At 44.2% G+C, this 24,300-nt stretch overlaps 1 protein-coding gene across 4 annotated transcripts in view; it reads left to right on the plus strand.

Annotated features, from left to right (window-relative positions):
* Nucleotides 1-2,534, plus strand: part of AGPS (alkylglycerone phosphate synthase) — a 334,856-nt gene extending 332,322 nt beyond the window's left edge. For all 4 annotated transcript variants that reach the window (XM_085869957.1, XM_085869958.1, XM_085869959.1 and 1 more), the window contains one exon: nt 2,348-2,534. Coding sequence is in view for 2 of the 4 variants with exons in the window: in XM_085869959.1 (XP_085726085.1) it covers nt 2,348-2,430 (83 nt within the window). In the remaining 2 variants the exon portion in view is untranslated. The remainder of the gene's footprint in view (nt 1-2,347) is intronic.
* The last annotated feature ends 21,766 nt before the right edge of the window (nt 2,535-24,300 follow it).

Below are 24,300 nucleotides of genomic sequence, written 5' to 3' on the forward strand. Positions count from 1 at the left end.
TATATATATATATATATATTACACACACACACACTTAGTGGAGCAACTCAAACCTCTTGCCTCCCTGCTTTGTGAGATTCTTCAGCTCACAAGATTTCAAGAAAATTGTCAATTTTGTGACCTTCCTTCCCCGAGGAGATTACTCTCCATGCATGTTTCATGCTATTACTGATCATCAGCATGTGATACTGGCACCCTGCCCCTTTGAGTGAGGCAATCCAAAACCATTTCTGGCAATTACTGCCAGAATAAATTTGATCCTTTAAAAACTGTGGCATCATTGAGTGAAAACTGTAATTTATGTCTGGACACTATTGATGAAAGGTAAATTATAGTGGTGATGATAGATTCATTCATAATTGTAGATATGCAATTTCAAACTACAATATTTAATTATCACTAGCATATACCCATGGTCCGCACGGAGTTGAATGGGTGGCAAAAGGTGGATGAGGCATAATAGTTGTTGTTATGGGAAGCTGGGGAGGGTATCATGAGGGATGTGATGCACTATGGTTACCTTTCCTTAGTTTTCTAAAGGACCTCCCTGTAGATGACATTTTGAGTGAGTGTCTTGTTGCTGAATAATCCTTGTGAGGAATTATTGTCCACTTTGATAGATATATAGGAGTAACCTCTTGCACGTGAAAATGCAACATATAGTTGGCCATGGGAGAACACAGGGGCTGGGAGGTATATTCCGAGTTTGTCAAATGTTTGGCCCTGGGATTTGTTTATGGCCATCGAGAATGCAACTCTGACTGGAAATTGCATCCTCTGTAGTGTGACTGGAACGTTGGTGTCTGATGGGGCAAGTTTAACATGATATAGGCCTAGCCCTAGACTGAACACGAGCAGTGGAGGGTGACCGAGAATCAGAATGCAAATTTCAATGAACGGCACTTTTTGGCGCACATCCGACGATCGAACACCGCTTGGACGCTTTAATTTGAAGATCACACACGCACGACACAACACAGGTAATGATGGCGGTTGATATTGACAATTAATGTAATGAACGGCAGTTGTTTGGGTGCATCCGACAATCGAACACCTCTTTAATTCAAGCAGTTAACACGCACACATTCAAGGTACAGAATCTATTGTCGGACACCGCACTTTCGAAGAACAAAGAAAAGAAGAGAATCCGGGCAATGAAGGGATGACCTCATACCCGTTCCCTGGTTCCCCCTACCTTCAGATTATAGCCTTTGATGTTATCTGGACGTAGGCCTATTGCAACTTATTTTCAGGTGTTTTTAATATGTACGTTGGATTTCAGACACAAATTGACAGTCTAAGTGGGCGTGTTCAGTCCGGGAAAGTACCAATCGGGGTACATCATGTTGGCAGAGCTCTGGCGCTCATTGTTCCCCTCCTTCCACGCTGATTTTTAAAACATGACAACCATTGCTGATGTTCTGAGCTATACTATTTATTATCAGTTGTGTTTATGTTCAGTGTTTGATGGAATGAGTACTCCCTTACTCGGGTTCATATTTTTTTGATAGATGGCAGCACTTACCGGACAGCAGTTCAGCAATGGCGACCGAACGGGAATTAATGCGGCCGTCTTGTTGAAAATCTTGTTGAAGCCATGTTGTCATCCAATTCCAGCTTAGAAATTTAGTGCATCGTCTTCGTCACATTAAGAAACCCCAGTATATGGGAAATGAGCACATTCCTGCCAGCGGTTTTGGAGGAGAAACGTCAAAATACGCGCAGACGTTAACAGAAATAATATTTTTTTTAAATAAATCTTTACTTTAAATACAATGTTTCTTGGTTCATTTTTTGTTTCACATTCACCTTCTGAGGTAGTCAGCATGTGCAGAAGAGGGTTTTACATTGCAGACGCTGTTTTCGAGGAGTGGCATTACACCTCTCGGCGATGACGGTCTGTCGACGACAGACGTAATGACGTCGGCGAATGACCGATGATGTCATGACGGAATTACGCTTCTCAGCGGTGAAGTCACGTCACCATGCAAACGAATGTAAAAATTAGAAAATCGCCCAAAATTCCCAAACCTGTCCGTCTGGCGCGATCTCACATAGTCCATGCTGTTCATTAGACCACAGAGCACCCGCATTCCGAAGGTGGCGACAATCCGTCCGGCAGTTTTGGAGGAGAAACGTCAATTCACACGCAGATAAGACGTTAACAGAAATAATATATAGATTATATTTGTCTGGAAATAAAACTCAGAAAATTATTGAAGCTAAATCATTGTATTTTGGATGGAGGATGGGCGTGGTGGTTGTGAGGATAATGTGTGTTTAATACATGCCTTCAACTGCTCATGTATATGATAATAATGCTTGCTTTGTATAATTGTCATTGCAGTGCCCCAAGCATGGTTGGAGAAAGGCGAGAGTTCTGGAAAAATATCTGCTAAAGAATTCTGTGCAAATTTTCTTTCTTTGTGATTCTCCTCTTTCAGTGGAGTTTGATGTGGACCCGCTTGGAAAAGAGCAATTCCTCTATGTTCATTGTGAAGATCATTTAGAAAATAAATCTTTTATTGACTTTACTTGGTCAGAAGTGTGACTTGTTCTCATCTGTGAGTACCTTGAATTGTTTTGAGATTGTCTGACATTTGGAAAACCTTCCTCAACAGTTTACCACATTGTGGTGTGAAATTATGAAAAACGGGTTTTGCTCCGATTAATTACTAGTTAAAGCTGCCATTTTAAACTTGTTTTAAAAATAATATTTGTACACCTATTCCGAGCGGATTCGGAGCACCCACCTCAAAAAAACAAACAAATGAGGATGCACAGTGTGCATGTTATTCTGATTTATTTCAGTAATGAGTTGGGAGGTGGGGAGTTGTTGAATGTGGGTCTATGTGGTGTAAGTTGGGAGGGAGTGGGATCAATTTGTGATCTGAAAAATTAGATTATGTTCCCAAAAATATTGGAATCGCATTTCCAAACTTGAATGGAGCCCTTACATCTTACGTGTGTGCATATTTTTCCCACACTGAAGCAATGTGAGCATTATAACGCTGTGTCGCAGGTATTGAATTTCCTTTCAATCAGGATGACGTGAGGTAAATATCTGACTGGCCATCCATGTGCAATGATTTTTGGATCCCAGAAATTTGTAATTTTTCAATCACTTGAGTCCTTTCCAAGTTGACTTTGGATTATGTCTTGAGTTACTGGAAGAGAACAGGTCATGCCAATGTCAACAAAGGGCAGGAAGGCTGAAATCGTTGACAGGTTCAGAAAAGAAATGAATATCAGATTATAGAGGGGAAGGAGATCGGGCAGGAAAATCGATTTGAGTATCTGGGAGGAACAGTAAACGGGGATGGTAAGTCCAAGCCAGAGGTGTGGAGGAGGATTCATGTGGGTGCTAGTGAGTGGAGGCAGTGGTTTTGTTGTTGTTGTTGTTGTTGTTGAAGGTTTCAGTCACAGACTAAATAGTCCTCATCGAGGCCAAGCCTGGATTAATGGCAGACGGAAAGATATCAAGAAAATTGAAAGGGAAGGTTCTGATGTCATGTGTAATGCCAGTCTGCCTTTACAGTCTGGAGATGGTGGCACTGACAGAGAGACAACAACAGAGGCCGCAGGTTTATGAGAACAACTGGGTCAGAATTATTATGGGAGTGAAGAGGGTCATTAGGAGGATGGATGAACTGAGGGAGGAGAATGACACCAAAGCGTCTCATCGCTTGGGTCCAGGAGAAGAGAGCAGAGGGTTACACCATCTCAACACTTGCTCTCAGGCGGAAGACAAGGAGCTTAGCAAAGGAGGATGACATTGGGGACTTCACGGCCAGCCCGTCATGGGCCTACAAGTTCATGGCATGCCATCAACTGTCTGTTTGACACCACACACACATCTCCCAATATCTACCCGATGATATGGCTGATATGATGACGCGCTTCCAGTCCCACATCATCAAGCTTCGCCAAGAGCATGAATATCCCCTCAACAGGATCGGGAATGCCGACCAGACCCCCCTTACTTTCGACATACTGAGAGGGACCATCATCACAGTGAAGGGGGAATACAATGTGGCAATCAATACTGGTCACGAGAAAGACCAATTCAACATCATGCTCGCCTGCACCGCAGATGCTGGCAAGCTTCCCCCGCATGTCGTGTTCAAGAGGAAGGCACTGCTGAAAGACAAGTTTCCAGACAGCATTATTGTTTGTGCGCAGCAGAAAGGATGGATAGACGAGGGACTGGTCCAGGACGGTGCGCACGGTCTGGAGTAGTCGGCAAGATGCCAGTCTCTCCCGACTACGGAGCATGCTTGTCGTGCATGTGTTCAGTTGTCACAAAACCAATGACACCAAAGCGTTACTCCATCGGACCAACACCAATCTTGTCCAACACCAATCATCGGACATCGCTCTTGCAGCTCCTTGATGTGTCCATCAACAAGCCATTCAAGGATGAGCAATGTTGCTGCTGGCCCGACTGGATAACTAATGAGTGAGGAGAAGACCTACACCAAGAGCGGGAGGATGAGAAAGGTCGACCTTTCGATGATTTGTTGCTGGATCATCAAGGTTTGGGATGAGATACTGTCGGACATCATCAAGAGAGCATTTCTGAAATGCTGCATTTCCAACAACATGGACGGCACAGAGGATGACATACATCATTTGGGAGGAGGAGGCTGCAAATGACGGTGACAGCGACGGGGACTTGCTCTACCCTGATTCGGACAAGGATTTATGTGCTATCTTCGACGAAAGCATTGACAAGGATTTTCTCAGGTTTAGCTGAAAAGCTTCATCAAACCCAAACGGCCCTTTACAGGGCCACAAATCCACAAGAAATATGTATAATACCGGTATGAATCCCTTTTCTTCCTTTTTCTCATAAAAAAAATCCTCTTTATAATATGAGAAAATTAGAAAGAAAAATCAACAAGCTCAAATGAGCTAAGATCCTCGTCCTCTTAATGATGACGTCATAAACACGAATATGACATCATTGTGATGTATCAGGTTTGTGATAAATTATCTATGCTAATGCCCGGCTTGATTCCCGCAAACAAAATTCAAAAAGCTTGCCTAGTTTCGGAGATAATTTTTTGGGCGATTTCCATTAGCGGAGATATTTTGACGTCATAACTTTTTTTCACGGAGGAATTTTCAAAATCGGAGATGGTTACTGTCTGCGCAGAGTATTTTTACATATATATATATATATATATATATATATATATATATATATATATATATATATATATATATATATATATATATATATATATATATATGCCAAGTTTCAGGAAGTTTCGATGAAAACTGTCGGCTGTGAAACAAGAGTCCACAAAAAGAAGGTGAAGAACAACAACGTGAGTAAGACTTAGAAATCCTCCACGAGGATCTAAAATACTTGGTATCCTCTCCTCTCTCTTCAACTTCTTGAAAATGAGAATAAGACTCAGACGAAATTAAGCGGACAGGGGAGTAAGCATGTTGATACCTCCGTCACTTTGTTCCGTACATATTTAATGTACAAATGTATTTAGATCTCGATCAGATAATATAATGATCAACATATTAATTTATTTTGAGGGTGAAAAACAGGGGTGCGGTTAATACACGGTAATGGTTTATACACCGGAATATATGGTAGGTACCTCTTTCCTCGAGCATGGATCAACTCATAACCATCCATTCCAACTCTGTTCCTCTTTTACGATCATTTAACCTGCCTGAAAATTAGTTGGCTACGTGTCAGCTCTGCAAGAAGTCATGGCCTTTCTGTAAAGGCTCTCTCAGACTCCATGCATCTGCCCAAAAATATGGCTGTTTGTGCAGGCTAACTGGCATGGCCAATCCAACTCTCACCAAACGATTGAGCTACCATCTCCATAGCATCTGACATTAATTCCACATTGGAAACTTGCACAAAGGTAATCTTTAAACTTCCCAACTAGGATTTCAGCAACAGGTACATCCTTCTTCCTAGAGTACCTTTCCATGCCATCTCTCTTGTTCCTCCACCTCTGTTCTTCTTGTTAAAGCCCAAATCTTTCTGGCTATTATGGGGGAGCAACCTCAATGCCAAAACATATGGCTGTTTTGGCAAGCCAACTGGCATCGATTTCAATGTCAACCTCACTGAAGGATTGAGCTACCATCTCCATTGCATCTGATTTTGATTCTGCCTCAGAAGACTTGCACAAAAGCTTTCTATCTGTATCTCTTTCTATCGCTTTCTCTATTTTTTCTCTCTCTCTCTCTCTCTCTCTCTCTCTCTCTCTCTCTCTCTCTCTCTCTCTCTCTCTCTCTCTCTCTCTCTCTCTCACTCTCTCTGTCTGTCTGGCTGTCTGTCTGTCTCTTTCTCTCTCATGTCATGGTTTATCCCATTCCACCTGTGGCTATCCTATCCATTTTCTCGACGCTGGTGCAAGAGAAACCTGGTCTGCAGTATATGCCGGGGTAAAGCGGATTATTTTTTCACCATGGAAGGCAAACCTGACAGAGAGCAACTTTTGATCACTCCAGAATGATCACAAATTTGTGTCCATCCTTGGACATTTGCAAATTTCAAGGCTGCACTCGCCACAATGACTTTGAGGAAGGAGACTGGTTGGCACCTTGTTTATGTTTTTAGTGTACATTCCCCCCTCCATTCCCTCCCTCAGACTCTGCTCGAGATAAGGCAGAATTTTTCAACTCGGTGTTTGTTACTCGATGTCCGTGTCCTCTCTTCTTTTTATTTTTTTTTAAACCACCTTTCCTCTAGTCTCGCTGTCTCAGTCCTCTGAATATTCCCAACTCCTCTACTGTGTTTGCTCTCTTCCAGTAACACTGTCCTGTGTAAACTCCCAAAACCCAGGCTTTCCTTTCCTTCCACTTTATTTCCTTTGTTCCTCTTTTATTCCATTTGAGGAACTGCTTAACAGAGAAGGTTGCATCACACCCTTTCCTCCGGGGCTTCAACGAAGCGAAACACGACCATCTCTTGTCATTCCCCATCCATACCTTTGATATTTTATCCTCACATTAACCATACCTCACCCAACCCTCTTACTTGCAGCTTACTGTGTCCTCCAACATCTCTGTTCACTTTTCTGGTCCATTCATTCTCCCCTTTCTTTTTTTCGTCCTTTCTTGCAGGAGCAAGGCAGATTTGATAGTGCGGCAAACATGAAGGGAATGAATGATCAGGAGAAGATGAAAGTGTTGTTGGGGTGAAAGGGGTTCGGTCGTGGGGGGGGGGGGTGGACACTGAAACTAGCAAGATGGTTTGGTTTGAAAAGGTTAATGGGGGTAATGTAGATCATGGTACAGAAGTGGGGATGACATGAGGTGGTGGGTGCCCTGGCTGCTTGAAGCCCTGGAACGAAGAGTGGGAAAGAACGGCATCTGGAAGGCAGTTCCATTGACTTTACCAAGTGAGCTCATTCTCCTTTTTATGCTTTGCATATCACAGAATTTTATTATTTAAATATTATGTGAAACACTTCATGATTATAGTGAAGGAGTAATAATTTGTTGATTACATATAAGAGCAAAGGGATGCTCAGGTCAAAGCAAGGCGATCAAAAACTGGTCCTTGTTTCTCGTTTTGGAGGTCGCAAGTCTCGTTGCTGCTTAAAATTAATATATTATGACTAACATGCTGGTTAAGGCCCGGTCACACCTTGACGTTTTAGCCAACGTATGCCGATTTTTGAATTTTTTTTCTAAAACGCTGGCACACGTTGAATACGTTATGGGTAAGTTTTGATAACATTGAGAGCACGCTGAAAAACACTGCCATACGTCGTTGTACGCTGGCTTTAAACGTTGTACTTTTTGGTTGTCCTCAAATTTTTTCATGCTTGAAATTTCACGACGTATGCCGGTGTATGACTCACACGTTCCGCTACGCTGGCCACAAGTTGTATGCACGGTCTGCGATCGTTGACAGACGTCAACACATGCTACTTGTAAGTTAATCATAAGTTGAGACACGCCGAGGTAATGTTTAGCGTACCCGAAACTTATTTCTAACCTATGATTAACGTGTTGTTGGCACGTTACGCGATCGTTGCCACACGTCGACAGACGTTACTTTTAAGTTACTCATAGGCTGAAAGACGTCGGTATAATGGATCGTCCTTGCGTCAGCGTCCACGGCCACGGCCAGGACACTTATTTGCAGCATTCTTCAAACTTTTCTTCGGCATGACGAGGATGTTCACACTTCGATGTCTAGCTTGGCTATGATTCCAATTGTCCATTGTCAGCGTCTATTTAAAATAGTCGAGTTTGAGCGTTTTAACACGTTCAGAAGAAACGCTTCAAATTTCCAAACCCCAGCGTCAAAAAACAAAGGCGAGGGACAGCAATTTAAATCGTTCATTGTAAACAATGAAAAGAGCTGAGTGGTACCGTTTAAAAGTCGTTGAGTGTAAAAAAAATCCAATTGTTGCGCGCAAGCGTCTACTTTCAATAGTGGAGATGCAGCCATTTAAATCGTTGAGTGGCAGCTGATGAATAGCAAACCCCACGTCACCGGCAAGGATAAATTGCCGCACGATATGGATAAGTTAGGCTATCGTTGGGCATAGTTTGTGAACGCCGGCTTCACGATAATTATTCGTTGGTATATCATATCTATAAGTAATCAAAGCGCTCTATGCACATTATTAGTTCATTGTGCATTTGTCCAACCCGTTATGAATAGACCTAAATCGTAAAATCAAGCTATAGCTCATTGTTGAAAAAGCCCCATAAAAAAATTAGTCGCGAAGAACTTCGAACAATGGTGAAAAGATGTCTCCTACCCGTGGACACGCAGACGCAAGGACGATCCATCATAACCCACACCCTCCCCCTCACACTCGCCTACTACTGCCAACATGAACAAACTACTACTAATACTAATACTAATACTGATACTGATACTGATACTGTTACTGATACTGTTACTGCTGACATGGACATCGACTCAAAAAGGACTCGAAAACACTGTTGGGTTCCCCTTTTATGAGCAGCATTTTTATATACCCAATTCCCAAAACTGCTGGGAACACGTCTTTATATGGCAGTTGTAAGCTAGAAACACGTTAATTTTTTTTTTTTTTGTCGACCGGAAGACGTCATTGGAATACGTCTACATACGTCGATGTGTGTTGGGACTACGTAAAGAATTGGTTCAAAGCACGTCAAACCTAAGTTAGAAATAAGTTTCGCGTAAAAAAGACATTACCGCGACGCGTTTCGACTTATGATTAGCTTATAAGTAGCCTTTGTGGACGTGTGTAAGCGTCCACATATCGTGTGTAAAACTTATCCCCATCGCATGCGGAACGTGTGTCATACGCCGAGTACGTCCAAAAATTTTGAACATGTTTAAAATTTCTTGACGTACTCTACTTACTACGACGTATGATAGCGTACTTTATCGTTGTACTCACGTATACCAAACTTTCTCATACCGTATTTGACGTGCCCCAACGTTTTAGACACATTTTTCTTCGGTCGGCAAACGTTGGCAAGATCGCCAAGGTGTGACCGCGATGTTGTCACTTCCATTTCTACGGCAGTTATGATTCGAATCGTTGTGCGTCAGCCTTTTAATAGGCTACGTCACGACATCGTCGGCGATGCGTGCAACGCGCTATGCCTAAGTTAGACTATCGCTGGGCATCGGTTGTGTAGGCCGACAACAGGGTCAGCATTCGTTGGTATAAGTTATCTATAACACAACGAAACGTTCTGTGTAGTTACCAATGCGTTATACATAAGACCAAGTCGCTATGAATACGTCCGAATCTTTAAAAAAAAACATCAAAAGTTCAACGTAAGCCAGCGTTTTACATACATTTTAATACGTTGCCATCGCTGGCTAAAACGTCAAGGTGTGGCCGGGCCTTTATCTTGTGTATGGTTGGTGGAATGATGTGTATTACTTTAGTTGTGATAATTTCATTTAGAATATAAATATCACATTGGGTCATGCAAGTAAGTTTTATATGGCCAGCAATTGGTGTTGTATTTCGTCGTCAATTAATTTATTCGAGACTTTTCTCTTCCAAGTTCTTTCTTTTGGAGTCGGTTCATCCAACATCTGTGGAGCACAGAAAACCATGCTATCCTGCATCAAACTGTTCTATGATGTTCACGAATTTGCACCGATACCGAGCCATTTTACAATTTGCCGATGCTCTCAGGGCTCTTCCACCTGTATCCACTGACTTTGTACGCCATCGGTGTCCTTAATGAAACCGAAGACCAAGAAGCTATCCGAAGAAGTAAAGAGCAAAGATGGAGTCTTCAGGAGGAACCTGGAGAGGATTCGGGTTTCAGCCGCTACTCCACTACCCTCAAACCCATCCAGGCGCTGCCAAGTGAGCCTCACAGAAAAATTTCTGCAACAATTCCCTTCTCCTTTGAGAGTTAGATCAAGAAAGATAGGAAAAGAGATGAAAAATAAAAAAAGCAAGAATTAGAATGAATAAAGATAATTGTGATTTTTTTTTTTTTTTAGTAAAATAAGGCTCTTTCACCAGTAAAAATGAGACTGTACTTCAACTGTTGTGTTTTGTGTCTTGAACATTCTCAGGGCTCTCCTGAACTCTGCATGATAAGAGTTTCACCCCCATTTGACTTTATCTCTTCCCCTATCCATTAACTTCCCCTGCTGGCCCAATACCATTATCATGTGTGATTATCATTTGTGATGCGTTGTCCCATTTTGTTTCTGTTGTTGTTTGCTTCAAATTTATTTTTTCCAATCTAGGTGTCGTTTACTCATTGCCTGCCATGTGCATTTTGGCTATGAAGTAAAACATTGGAGAGTTTAAGTAAGAAGAAAATTAGAATCCACCTGACCTGAACGGCCATCCAAGTTCACAATTATGAGATCTCCATCCACGAGGTGGATCAAACTGCCATGGCAGTTGCTTGGCAATATTAATGTATGGCTGGTAATCTTTGGTTCCTATCTTATTTTCATGGTTCCATTTGTATAATAGACGTGTTGAAAATGGACAACTCCACATTAACTGAAATCCCATCCAACCCTCCTCCCCCCGACCTCTGCCCTCTCCTAATTTTATTGTACTTTAAATAATTCTGCCTATGTATATATATATATATATATATATATATATATATATATATATATATATTTATATATATATATATATATATATATATATTTTTTTTTACCTTGGTTACTTTCAAATTGCAGTATCAGGCTGAAACCAAGAATGCTTCTCTTGCCCTCGTAGCTTTCCACTCCCAGCACTCACTGGTGAGCATTCTGCTGATTGACAGGGAAGCAAGTCTTTCACCATGAGCTTCGTGACGCCGACCTGCAGGGCCGAGCCTTTCCTGCAATTACCCTGACCACTCACGTTCCAATAAGCTGCTCTTCAGTTGTTCTGAGTTTGAACGTTACCCTCACAGGAGATTTTTTTTTTCTTTCTCTTTTGGTCGCTTTTCTTCTTTCCGTTGATAAGAGCGTGAGCAGCATCTGGTGCGCGTTTCCTGCGCGCGCCAACACTAGAGATGACCACGTGCCCAGGGGCCGCGCGTTCTGTGACAAATGACCTGTCATGTGGATAATGCCACGTAATTTGCTCGAAATTGTTCCGCCTGTTGACAGGGCAAACCCGGCTGAGCCTTGATTGAAGGAAGAGCTTCGCCTCAGCCGCTGCTCGCTTGTAACCGAGAGGAGATTGCGGACAATTTGCACGAAGCTGACATGTTGGGCCTGCTCTTTGCTCCACGATCGCCTTCACTCTCAACAATCATCATCGCCCTCCGTTTCTGTTCATACCGATTAGACATACCCCTGATATGTTCGGCGTCCGAATGCACTGGTTGCACACGAGTCCCGATAACCCATGGATTTCCAAACCCAGGATGTACTACATTCCGGATGATGTCCTTGATTTCGAGTTCTCGGAATGAGCACGGCAAGCCGACCTTGAGAGCATACGTCAAATCGCAGATCTTCAATGGGGAGCGTGGGAATTGTGGGTTTCTTCAACGTGCTGTCTGCCTGAGTTGATATGCAAAGTGAAAGACAGCATTGTGGCAACAAAAGTGCAATAAAATGTGAAAATATTTTCTATAATTCATTCACAACGAAATCAACTTCACTGGTGATAACTCACTTGCTCTTCGCAAAAAAATAAAAAAATAAAAAAAACAACAAACCCCAATCATTTTCTCAACAAAAGGAGATGGAGCTTTTTGCAGGGTCACAGTTTCACCTTCATTATATGGAACATCTTGAGCTAAATTAGGGCATTTCATCATCGCTGACAATGAATAATACATTGGTTAGAGAGAAATGATATAAAATTGCCATACCACTTAAATAAATGTAAAATGTTTCAATTGCATTGAGACAATTATGTTGTCTCAAATGTTAAAAAAAATGTCTACTTCTGAGAGTTGGCACGACCTCGATATTCCCATTGCAACCCCTCCTCCCCCCCCCTTACTTAACTCCCTTTCATCACCAACTTGCATATAACCCAAAGATCCTTTCACTATCTATCTATAACTTCGTAACAATCTGCATGTAAATTTCTGAAATTATGCACCCTTCATCTTCCTCGTTATTCCATTTCATCACAAAAATAATTTCATGAAACTAAAGTGTGGGCAATCTCTTCGTGCAGATAGATTGCGACACTTAAGTTGTTTTATCGATATTTTTTCAGATATTTTTAGTGCTGATTAAATCTATGTTGAACTGACAATTTCCAATGTATTTGTCATTCGATTTCACGATAAAACTTCACAGTAATTTTTTTTTCCATCATGATTTGCTTGTGGATGTATGTTGGAGATTCCACAAAAATATATTTTTAAAGAGTAAACATTTGAAATATTTCCCGGCTCAAATTTCAAATTAATCCCCTGCATATCTGTGGCTATTCGCAGAGAGGGAGGGAGAGAGTGGGTGGGGTGCAGGGATGTGAGTGAGGGTAGTGGAGGTACACCTTCGTAGTCTCCATACCACATTTACAGATGGACATTACAATGTAACCAGCACACAAAATTCTGATGAAATCTTGATTAGATACGAGGGGTATTCGACAAGTTCTTTGAACGATATATAATTGTACGAGACAAGCCAACATGTTTATTTTTTTTTTTTCAATATGCCTGGTGTTGGCTTAATGGTTAGGGTGGTGGGCTTGGGATCCGAGGATCTTGAGTTCAAATCCCACTCAGCTGTTGAATTAATACCAGGTGGGGTTGACTCTGCCTGTCATCCTTCTGAGATCGGGAAATGAGTGCCAGCTTGCTGGTATCCTGTGTCTGAGTGGCGACCCGTCCAAGATTGTGTCTAATAACCAAGGAGACTGCTCAGGCAGCACCAATGCTCTGCACAGAGAGTGGTCCCAGTGAATGGGCTATATGGTGGAACATGGAGGCCGTCCATACTCTTGACATAGCTTTCGGGTGTTCACGACAAGTGAAGAAACATTTCAAGTCGAGAGCCAATCCTGGGTGAGTCACCGCTCTGTTGAAAGACACTCAAATGAAATTGGCAGGGATTTGTAATTTGTTTAAGGTGCCGGAATAACCTATCTCCTCCATGAAAAACATTCATCAACCAACCAACTAAACCGTGGGATCTTCGACATTCACTAAACTACACTGCTGCCAGATGGACCCTTTGGCTTAACATCCATCTGAAGGCCACACAAACGTTGATGCATCACCCTGAATGCAAAACTCCAGGATGACAGTTTATAACTGGGTCGAGATTCAAACCCAGCCTCGACAGCTCAAAGGAGAGTGTGCATACCTCAAGGCTATTTTGCCAGCCATAGATAATACACTGATGGGCCAAAACATTATGACCACTGACAGTTGAAGTGAATAACATTGATTATCTTGTTATCGAGGGCCCCCAATGTAATTTATCAGGAATTACATTGGCACCTGTCAAGGGGTGGGATATATTTGGCAGCAAGTGAACAGTCAGTTCTTGAAGTTGATGTGTTGGATGCAGGAGAAATGGGCAGGAGTAAAGACCTGAGCGACGTTGACAAGGGCCAAATTGTTATGGCCAGGCGACTGGGTCAGAGCATCTCTGAAACGGCAAGGCTTGTGGGGTGTCCTGGTCAGCAGTGGTGAGTACCTACAGATGGTGGTCCGAGGAGGGATAAACCACAAACCGGCGACAGGGTGTTGGGTGCCCAAGGCCCTTTGATGCGTGGGGGCAATGAAGGCTGTACCATCTGGTCCAAACCGACATAAGGTCTACTGCGGCACAAGTCACAGAAAATTTTAATGGTGGTCACGGGAGGAATGTGTCACAATCCACCATGCATCGCACCCTGCTGCGTTTGGGGCTGTGTAGTCACAGACCGGTCAGAGTGCCCATGATGACCCCTGTCCATCGTCGAAAGCGCCTACAATGGGCACGTGAGCGGAACTTGACCTTGGAGCAGTGGAAGAAGGTCGCCCGGATCCGATGAGTCCCGTTTTCTCTTCGATCACGTGGATGGCCATGTACGTGTGCACCATTTAACTGAGGAAGTGATGGCACCAGGATGCACTGTGGGAAGACGACAAGCCGGTTGAGGGAGTGTGATGCTCTGGGCAATATTCTGCTGGGAAACCCTGTGTCCGGCCATTCATGTGGATGTAAATTTGACATGTGTCACCGACCTAAACATCGTTGCAGACCAGAAACATGCCTTCATGGCATTGGTATTCCCTGATGGCTTCTTTCAGCAGGATAATGCGCCCTGCCACACTGCACACATTGCTCGGGAATGGTTTGAGGAACATGATGAAATGTTCACGGTGTTGCCCTGGCCTCCAAATTCTCCAGATCTCAATGTGATTGAGCATCTGTGGGATGTGCTGGACCGACAAGTCCGATTCACGGTGGCTCCACCTCGCAACTTTCAGGACTTGAAAGATCTGCTGCTCATGTTTTGGTGCCAGATACCACAGGACACCTTCAGGGTTCTTGCAGAGTCCATGCCTCAGCGGGTCGGCACTGTTTTGGCGGCACACAGAGGACCAACAGCATATTAGGCAGGTGGTCAAACTGTTTTGGCTCATCAGTGTAAATGTGTGTCTCCTCCATAAGTCCAAAACCATGAGACCCACTGGCCCAAACCTGCATGCATACGAAGAGAACTCCAAGGCAGTGCAAAAATTAAAACTGGGTGTTTGGGTTAATTGAACTATCCCTTTTGAAGATAATTTACGGGATGCGGATAACAAAAATAAAAAATAAAAATAAGCCTTACCAAGATGGTGGCACACCATTTTGATCAGCCCTCTGTCACCTCACTGGGGTCTCAAGCTGCCATTTTCATTCAGCCTGCTCAACAATGCCTCGACTTTGAACAGGCCAGAAGGGTTTCAAAACAATAGTTGTTTTTTTCACTCTCCTCACTCGTATTATCGATATCCATGAATCGCTGGATACATTGCAATGCTTATAAACGCCCAGGGATGCCAGCGTTCATGGCTTTATTTCATTTTCTGCACATGCCATAACCTCGAGAATCTCTTAAACTAAGCAGAATTACAAAATTTAAGTTCCAGAATTGAACTTCGCAGCAGTGTTCATTTTCCAATTCGGACATATTTGACATTTCAGAATCTCCGGGAGGTGTGTATTTAATACTAGTAAATATCACCCGTCACTTCATTGACGGTAATACTAAAGGGGGGAGGGAGAAAAAGAGGGGGGAAGAGGGAGAGTCGGGTGGGAAAGAGAGCACGGAGAGAATGATGAGGTGGAGGGGAGAGGAGGGAGGGGGAAGGGAAGACAGTGTAAGGTGAGAGGAAGGGAAGACAGACGTGCGGTGGAGCACTAATTAAGATTCATACCATCTCAAAATGATTCTGCATCGAATAACAGTGAAGATGGAAACAAAATGAAGTCTGAAATCCATTTTGTACTGGTCATTCTATAAACAAGGCCCAGGGATAAACTCCCGTCCGGAGACAAACTCCCGTCCAAACATATGTACTGCCCAGACGTGTCTGAAGACAAACACCGCCCGGACTTATCCAGAAACAAACACCACCCGGCGGACGCTTGCGGAGCCAAGCTGGCCAAAGACAAACACTGCTCGCACACGTCCAGAGACAAACACCCGTCCGGACATAAACCCCGCCAGGACACGTCCAGAGACGAACCCTGCCTGGACATGACCAGAAACAAACACTGTCCAGACACAAACACCGTCCGGATATGTTCAGAGACAGACAGAGAGAGGGGAGAGTGAGAGAGGAGACACGGGAGGAGGGTACTGCACTGTATTGGGAGGGGTAGAGCAAGGATGGGACAGAGAGGGACAGAGAGGGACAGAGAGAGACAGAGAGAGGGGATGGGGGTGGGGGAGTTAGCAGATAGAATGTTATGCTTTATGAACAACACATACAAACACACAAACACACACACACACACACACACACACACACACACACACACACACACACACACACACACACACACTTGGCCGATAGCAATTTATTGGGAATCGGCAGGTTGGAGTCAGTGTGATTACCATCTGTAATATTTACTGTATGCAACCCAGAAACCTTGAGTAGCTTTCGCCAAAAAACAACGTTGCATTCACGTGGAAGTTGCAGGGATATGTTCACAAACATTATTCTTTATAAACTGCTGCATGTGATGGGTGGAAAGAAATTTGGCTCCGTCACTTCGAAAACATGTTATTACTGAAAACGGCTCGGAAATTGGTTATTTCACAACAACTCGCTGAGGGTGACGGAGCACGAACCACTCGCTCAGGGTGATGAAGCATGAAACACTCGCTCAGGGTGATTAAGCATGAACCACTCACTCTGAATGATGTAGCATGGAAAAAGCGTCCGCATAGAGTGAATGGTTTGCTCAGAATGACATGGCACGGTACCGCTATAAACAATGGGTGCTCGGCAAGTGGCTTGAGCACTCATGCAAACACTACAATTAAATGCTTGATAAGGAACGGTTGGTCAGCCTGTCGCTGCATACCATAAAGGATACATTTACCTTTAAAGCCCATCTTCACCACTCACACAGCAGTTAATGCAATCAAATGAATTTCTTCAAAAATGACTTTATCCACAAAAGAGTTGCTGCTTAATGCAGAACAACCCTGGAAATATCGCAAATTTCAATCACATTGCAGAAAATCCGCCATTTTGCCTGCTCGTCTGTGCACGTGTCGCGTGGTACATCGGTTCGGGGTCCACGCAAATGTTATTACTTTTTGTGAAATGTCTTTTTTTTCCAATGTTTGCTTTGATTCCCTGTGGAGCACCTCCGAAAATATAGACAGATCTGGCAGACGCTAGGGATAGGCAGTCCCTCTGGGGGACAGGGCATGAGGTCCAGCAGTGAATGCATTAAAATCATATAGCTCAATGAAGCTGGTTAATTTTGTTACGTTCCTAAATTTTTTGTTTACTAAATATAATTCTCCAAACAGTTGAAAAAGATAAGTTTAATGCTTTGGAAATGTCACATTTTCTTGTGTATGTTTGGAGGAGGAAACATAGCCTTGCATACTTAAAGTAAATAGGGGTATCGGCTCAGTTTTAGACTTCTTATTTCTTTGAGTTATCAGATCTCGCAACCGATTTCGACGCATTTAGTCCGAACGATATCCGATCCTAAAAAGCCAAATAATATTTTGATCAACTACTTTAATTTGTTCGTGAGAGTGGATCGTAGAAAATCATCTCATATCATGCATGAAATCGCTCCAAGCTCCTAATTTGTAAACTTATGGTACGTACAAAAGCGATGTACACAACGATTCGAAGCTATGATGAACAGGCATTCGATATGAATGAGAAAAGTGAAAAATCAACTTTGTCGTTAAGAATTCGTTGCGGCCTGTTCCAAGTCAAGGTAAGGTTGAGCAGGCCAAAAAACATGGTGGCTTCAGACCCCAGCGAGGTCACTCAGGAAACACCTTAAGACCCAAGACAGCGAGTTGGCCAGGGATCACCTGATGATGGATATCATTAAATAAGGCTGTTAATTATCTTCAAAAGGAATGTTTTAATTCACCCAAACACCCAATTCCCACTCTTGCATTTCCTTGGACTTTTCTTAGTGTGCATGCAAAGTTTCTGGCTGCTTGGTTTTATAGTTTTGGGGTTATGGAGGACACACACAAACACACAAACACACATTGCCTCTTATTCGTATAGATGTCGGCAATGCCCATCGCTTGCCAAGCCAGCCATTCCATATCAACCATTTCATTTGAGTGTTGGCTTGCATGCTTAAGCCGCTTGGCGAGTGTTGTACAAGCTGCTTCTTTTTTTTCATTTCAGTAAAAAAAATACCTGTGCTTTCAATCTAACATCTATTACATGCACTTTTCTGCCTTTGTTGGGTCCCGCAGTGTCGTGCGGTGGGTACCTCGGGAAGTGTCTCATCCACAGAGAATGTACAAAAATTTTTTTGCAGGATATCACTTTGTTTTCACTTTTTGTGCGGTCTCCTTTCATAATCTACCCCTTACTTCGACATCGATAAAAACAATGAGGTCCATCTGACCTCGCGTTCACCGTTTGTTCTCGCTGTGAAGGCATAGTCCAACATTTGTGTTCTGTGGTTTGACATATTTTAAAATTGAATGTCCCACTTGATGTCCTCTTTCAAAGAGCTCTGTTTAAAGGTAAATCTTTGTGTTTGTCGTTTGTATATACTTTATGCATGTGTACATTTGCACGTGTGTGTATGTATATAAACTGGATTATCACAACGGCACTGGCACCGGTGTGTGTGTTGGTGGTTATCTCCATATGCGGGCTTCAGAAGATGAATCGGATCGAAAAGTATCCACCTTCGTGTGTGTGTGTGTGTGTGTGTGTGTGTGTGTGTGTGTGTGTGTGTGTGTGTGTGTGTGTGTGTGTGTGTGTGTGTGTGTGTGTGTGTGTCCTCTATAACTCCAAAATCATAAAACCTGGCAGCCTGAAACTTTCCATGCATACAAAGAAAACTCCAAGTAAAGGAAGTGCATGAGTGAAAATTGAGTGTTTGGGTTAATTAAAATACCCCTTTTCAAGATAATTAATGGCTTTATTTATTTATATCCTTTATCAGGTGCATCCTCATCCACCTCACTCTTTGGGGTGTTGAGGGGTCTCCTGGGCAACCTCGCTGGGATCTGAGGCCGCCATGCTTTTTGGCCTGTTCAACCATGCCTTGACTTGGAACAGGCCGCAACGATTTCTTAATGATAGTTTTTTTGTTTTTTTTTCCCCAATTTATCACTCATATTATCGAATGCCTGTTCATCATCGCTATGAATTGCTGCACGCATTGCTTCTGTAAGTGCTATCGTTTTCAAATTAGGAGCTTGGAGTGATTTCATGCATTATATGATCTGATTTTCCACGATTTACTCTCACAGATTAAAGTCTGTGAGACTTTGTGTTAAACGGCCAAATTAATGTCTTCTTCTCTTCTTCTTCTTCTTTCAGCTGCTCCCGTTAGGGGTCGCCACAGCGGATCATCCGTAGGATCCGCATAGTGATTTGGCACATGTTTTACGCCGGATGCCCTTCCTGACGCAACCCTGGTCGCCTCTTACGACACAGGGATATGGTACACCTATTTTAACCGGGGGAAACACCGGCTCAGTATACTGGTACTCATTTCGCCGACCTCGGAAGGATGACAGGCTGGGTCAACCCCCTGGTGTATTAATTCAGTGGCCCAACGGGGCTTGAACTCAGGACCTTTTGGATCCCAAGCCGCTGCCCTAACCACTGCGCCAACACCAGGCTAAACGGCCAAATTAATGTATTTCATCAAAATATTATTTCGGTTTTGAGGATGGGATATCGTCTGGACTAAATAAGTTTCGAAAGCTGGAATGAAATCTTATAATTTAAAGAAATAACGAGTCTTATAACTCAGCCGATATACCGATTTACTTGAAGCAAACAAGGCAATGTTCCCTCCTTCTCCATAGATACACAAGAAAATGTGAAATTCCCAAAGCATTAAACTTATCTTTTTCTACTGTTTGGAGAATTGTATTGAGTGAACCAAAAAAATTTAGGCACATAAAATTAACCAGCTTCATTGACCTATATGATTTAATGCATTCGCTGCTTGACCTCGTGCCCTGTCCCCCAGAAGGATTACTTATCCATAGCGTCTGCCAGATCAGTGTCCATATTTTTGAAGGTTTTGAGAGATGCTCTACAGGGTATCAAAGCAAATCTGGTGAAAACAGACGTTTTAAAATAAAGTTTCAAAGTTTGCTTCAAATAAAGACCGCAAACGATGTACCATGTGACACATGCACATATGAGCAGGCAATGTGGCGGATTATCTGCAACGTTTATTTCACAGACGATTTAAACTTTGTGATGTCTCCAGAGTTGTTCTGCAGTCAACATATGGTTTGCAGCCACAGCCTGGCCAGCCATTCCTCATCAACCATAACATTGGCAGGCTTGATTGGGTGCTTCGGCAACTTGCCGAGCACCCATTGTCGATAGTGGCACTGTGCAACGTCATTCTGAGCGAATCGTTCACTCACTGCGGACGCTTTTACCGCGCCACGTCATTCAGAGCAAGTGGTTTGTGTGCCGTCATCCTGAGCGAGTGGTTCATCCTCCGTCATCCTGAGCAAGTCATTCATGCTTCGTCATCCTGAGCGAGTGGTTCATGATCAGTCATCCTGATCGAGTGGTTCATGCTCTGTCAACCTGAGCGAGTGGTTCGTGCTCTGTCAACCTGAGCGAGTGGTTCGTGCTCCGTCAACTTGAGCGAGTGGTTCGTGCTCCGTCAACCTGAGCGAGTGGCTCGTGCTCCGTCATTTTGTGTGAGTTGTTCGTGCTCTGTCCTTCTGAGTGAGTTGTGAAATAACACCCGAATTCTGAGCCTTGTTAACGTGTTTTCTGTTAACTTGTTTTCTCAATGACGGAGCCAAATTTTTTCCACCCATCACACGTAGCTGTTTATAAAGATTAATGTTTGTCAACATATCCCTGAAACATCTGTAGAAATACAACTTTGTTTTTGGTGAAAGCTACTCAAGGTTTTTGGGTTGTATATGGTATGTGCTGCATTCAGTAATCACACTGCCAACAACCTGCCGAGTCCAGAAAAATTGCCGCTATCTCGGCCAAGCGTGTGTGTGTGTGTGTGTGTGTGTGTGTGTGTGTGTGTGTGTGTGTGTGTGTGTGTGTGTGTGTGTGTGTGTGTGTGTGTTTTGTTCGTAAAGCATAACATATTCTCCCTGCAAACTCCCCTAACCCCACCCCTCTCTCACTCTGTCCCATCCTTTCTCGACCCTCTCCCAATACAGTGCAGCACCCTCCTCCCACACCTACAGTACCTCTCTCATTCTCCCTTCCTGTCTGTCTCTATCTCTGTCCTTGGGCATATCCGGACGTTGGTTATGTCCTAACTGTGTTTGACTCAGGATGTGTCCAGGCAGGGTTGGCTCCGGATGTGTCGCAGCGGTTTTTGGCTCAGGACTCTTTGGGGCAGTGTTTGGCTCCAGCCATGGTGCGGCATTGCTTTGCTCCAGACGTGTTGGGGCGGTGCTTGGCACCGGATGTGTCGGGGCGATGCTTTGCTCTGAACGTGTGGGGGTGGTGCTTTGCTCCGGACATGTTGGGGCGGTGCTTTGCTCCGGACGTGTTGGGGCAGTGCTTTGCTCCGGACGTGTCGGGGCGGTACTTTGCTCCGGACGTGTTGGGGCAGTGCTAGGCTCCGGACGTGTCGGGGCGGTGCCTGGCTCCAGACATGTTCGGGTGGTGCTTGGCTCCGGACATGTCAGAGCGGGGTTCGGCTCCGGCTTATCCGGGCGGTGTTTGGCTCCGGATGTTTCCGGGCGGTGTTTGGCTCCAGACATGTCGGGGCAGTGCTTGGCACCGGACGTGTCTGGGCGGTTCTTGGCTCCGACGTGACCGGGCGGTGTTTAGCTCCGGACATGTCCGGGTGGTGTTTAGCTCTAGACCAGTCCGGGCAGTGTTTAGCTCTGGACGTGTCGGGCGGTGCTAGGCTCCGGACGTGTCGGGGCGGTGCCTGCTCCAGACATGTCGGGGCGGTGCTTGGCTCCGGACGTGTCCGAGCTGTGTTCAGCTCCAGCCTGTCTGGGCGGAGTTTGGCTCTGAACGTGTCTGGGCGGTTCTTGGCACCGGACATGTCGGGGCGGTGCTTGGCTCCAGACCTGTCGGGGCGGTGCTTGGCACTGGATGTGTCAGGGCAGTGCTTGGCACCGGATGTGTCCGGGCGGTGCTTGTCTGCGGACGTGTCGGAGCGGTGATAAGCACCGGATGTGTCCTGGCGGTTCTTGGCTCCAGACGTGTCGTGGCGGTGCTTGGCTCCAGACGTTTCAGGGCGGTTCTTGGCTCCAGGCATGTCATCGCGGTGCCTGGCTCAGGACGTCTCGTGGCCGTGCTTGGCTCCGGACGTGTCAGAGCGGTGTTTAGCTACAGCCTGTCCGGGCGCTGTTTGGCTTCGGACGTGTCGGGACTGTGCTTGGCTCCGGACTTGTCCAGGCGGTGTTTATGTCTGGATGGGAGTTAATCTCATGACGTGTCTGAGCAGTGTTTGGCTCTGGACAGCTTGGTTCCGGATGCGTCCAGGGGGTGTTTGTGTCTGAACGTGTCTGGGTGGGTATTTATGTCCGGACGGGAGTTTGTCTCCGAAGCTGTTTGGATGGGAATTTTTCTCCGGATGTATCCGTGCAGTGTTTGTCTTTGGACAGCTTGGCTCCAGATGCGTCTGGGTGGTTTTGTCTCCAGACATTTCCAGGTGGTGTTTGTCTCCGGACTATATTTATAGTATGACCAGAAGAAAATGGATTTCAGACATTATTTTGTTTCCATCTTCACTGTTGTTCGATTCAGAATTATTTTGATGAGACAGTATAAACCGTAATTAATGCTTGACTGCATGTCTGCCTTCCCTTCCTCTCACCTCACACTGTCTTCCCTTCCCACACCGCTCCTTGCTCCGACACCTCTCCTCGGTCCCCTTCCCTCCTCTCTCTTTTCTCCTCCACCTGTTTACCCTCCCCCCTCTTTCTCTCCTCCATCCCTCGCTCTCTCCCCCCCCTCTTTTTCTCCCCCTCCGATAGTATTCCTATCAGCGAAGCGACGCGTGGTATTTTCTAGTGTCGGACGATGTCCAATGCAGATTGGGGGAGTGCTCGTCACACTCCACACATTTCGATAAACCCGCCGATCACATCACGTGCCTTCTGGTTAAATGGTTTGGATTCGCGGGAGCAATCATCTGGGTGGCCGACAGACGGTTGTTCTTTGCGGATTATGCGGTTTTTCTGTGTGAAACATAATCCGTGGCGATGCTCAGTATAACAGTCAAGATGTTTAAATGACGAATGTTGTCATCATTGGTTCGATATTTATCAGTATGCCGGCCTGATGAGGGCAAACAAACCCGAAATCTGGAAGGTCGCTCTGTTTGAGTTCATCTGATGTCCAGGTTGGAGGTGACGCTTTGTTGTAGGACGATATCCAATGGAGATTGGGGGAGTGCTCGTCACACTCCACATGTTTTGATATGTACATTTATATACACATTTACATTTTAATTTCAATTTTAATGTGTTTGTTTCTGGCTGCCGTAGATCTTCGCTATTTTCTCGAAACCCACGGTATTCCCTGATCACGGTATTAACTATCGTGGCATTTTCCAGGAACCTAACCCTCGCAGTATTGCAGGATTTACGGCACTAGCAGAGTTCCTGCCCTTCAGGCGATCTTGTTCCAAGCATGCAACGTATTCTTCTGATGCACACCTTTATTTTGGCGGTGTATAAGCAACTGGCAAAAAAAAAAGCCTGGGTTATGTGCATGAAGAAAAAACATACCTACTGCTTACAATTCAGAATACCTGAATACCTGAAAGATAAAAAAAAACCCTATACATTAATTAGGGTCATGCTGATCCCACGTATGGATGTCATCAGCCCACAACCGTAGGAGTTTTAGTGGTGCGACAAACAAACAAACAAACACCGGTCCATTAATTCTAGTAAGGATATTATTTGTGTACTCTTTGTTATATTTTGGCATGTTTTGGATTGTGAGTATTTCGTTTGAAGAAACTTTTTGAACATCCCACAAGTTTTGCCACACATCTCCTTAAAGCAGTTTGCAACACTCCAATGATTGAACTTCTAATAAAGCAAACTCAGATGTATGAATTGGTTCACACAAATTTATTCTCTCGACTTCAGAAATGGTTAATTTTCAGCCTAATTACACAACAGAAGCAAACAGGAAACAGCACCTTGATTCCAAACAAATACCTTCTGAATGTTATAAGCATACAAGAACAAAAACAATAGAGCACAGAAT

Source organism: Eptatretus burgeri, chromosome 2 (genome assembly GCF_056783735.1).
Source record: "Eptatretus burgeri isolate ZD-2024b chromosome 2, Ebu_testis_v1, whole genome shotgun sequence".
In the NCBI taxonomy this organism is placed as follows: domain Eukaryota; kingdom Metazoa; phylum Chordata; class Myxini; order Myxiniformes; family Myxinidae; genus Eptatretus; species Eptatretus burgeri.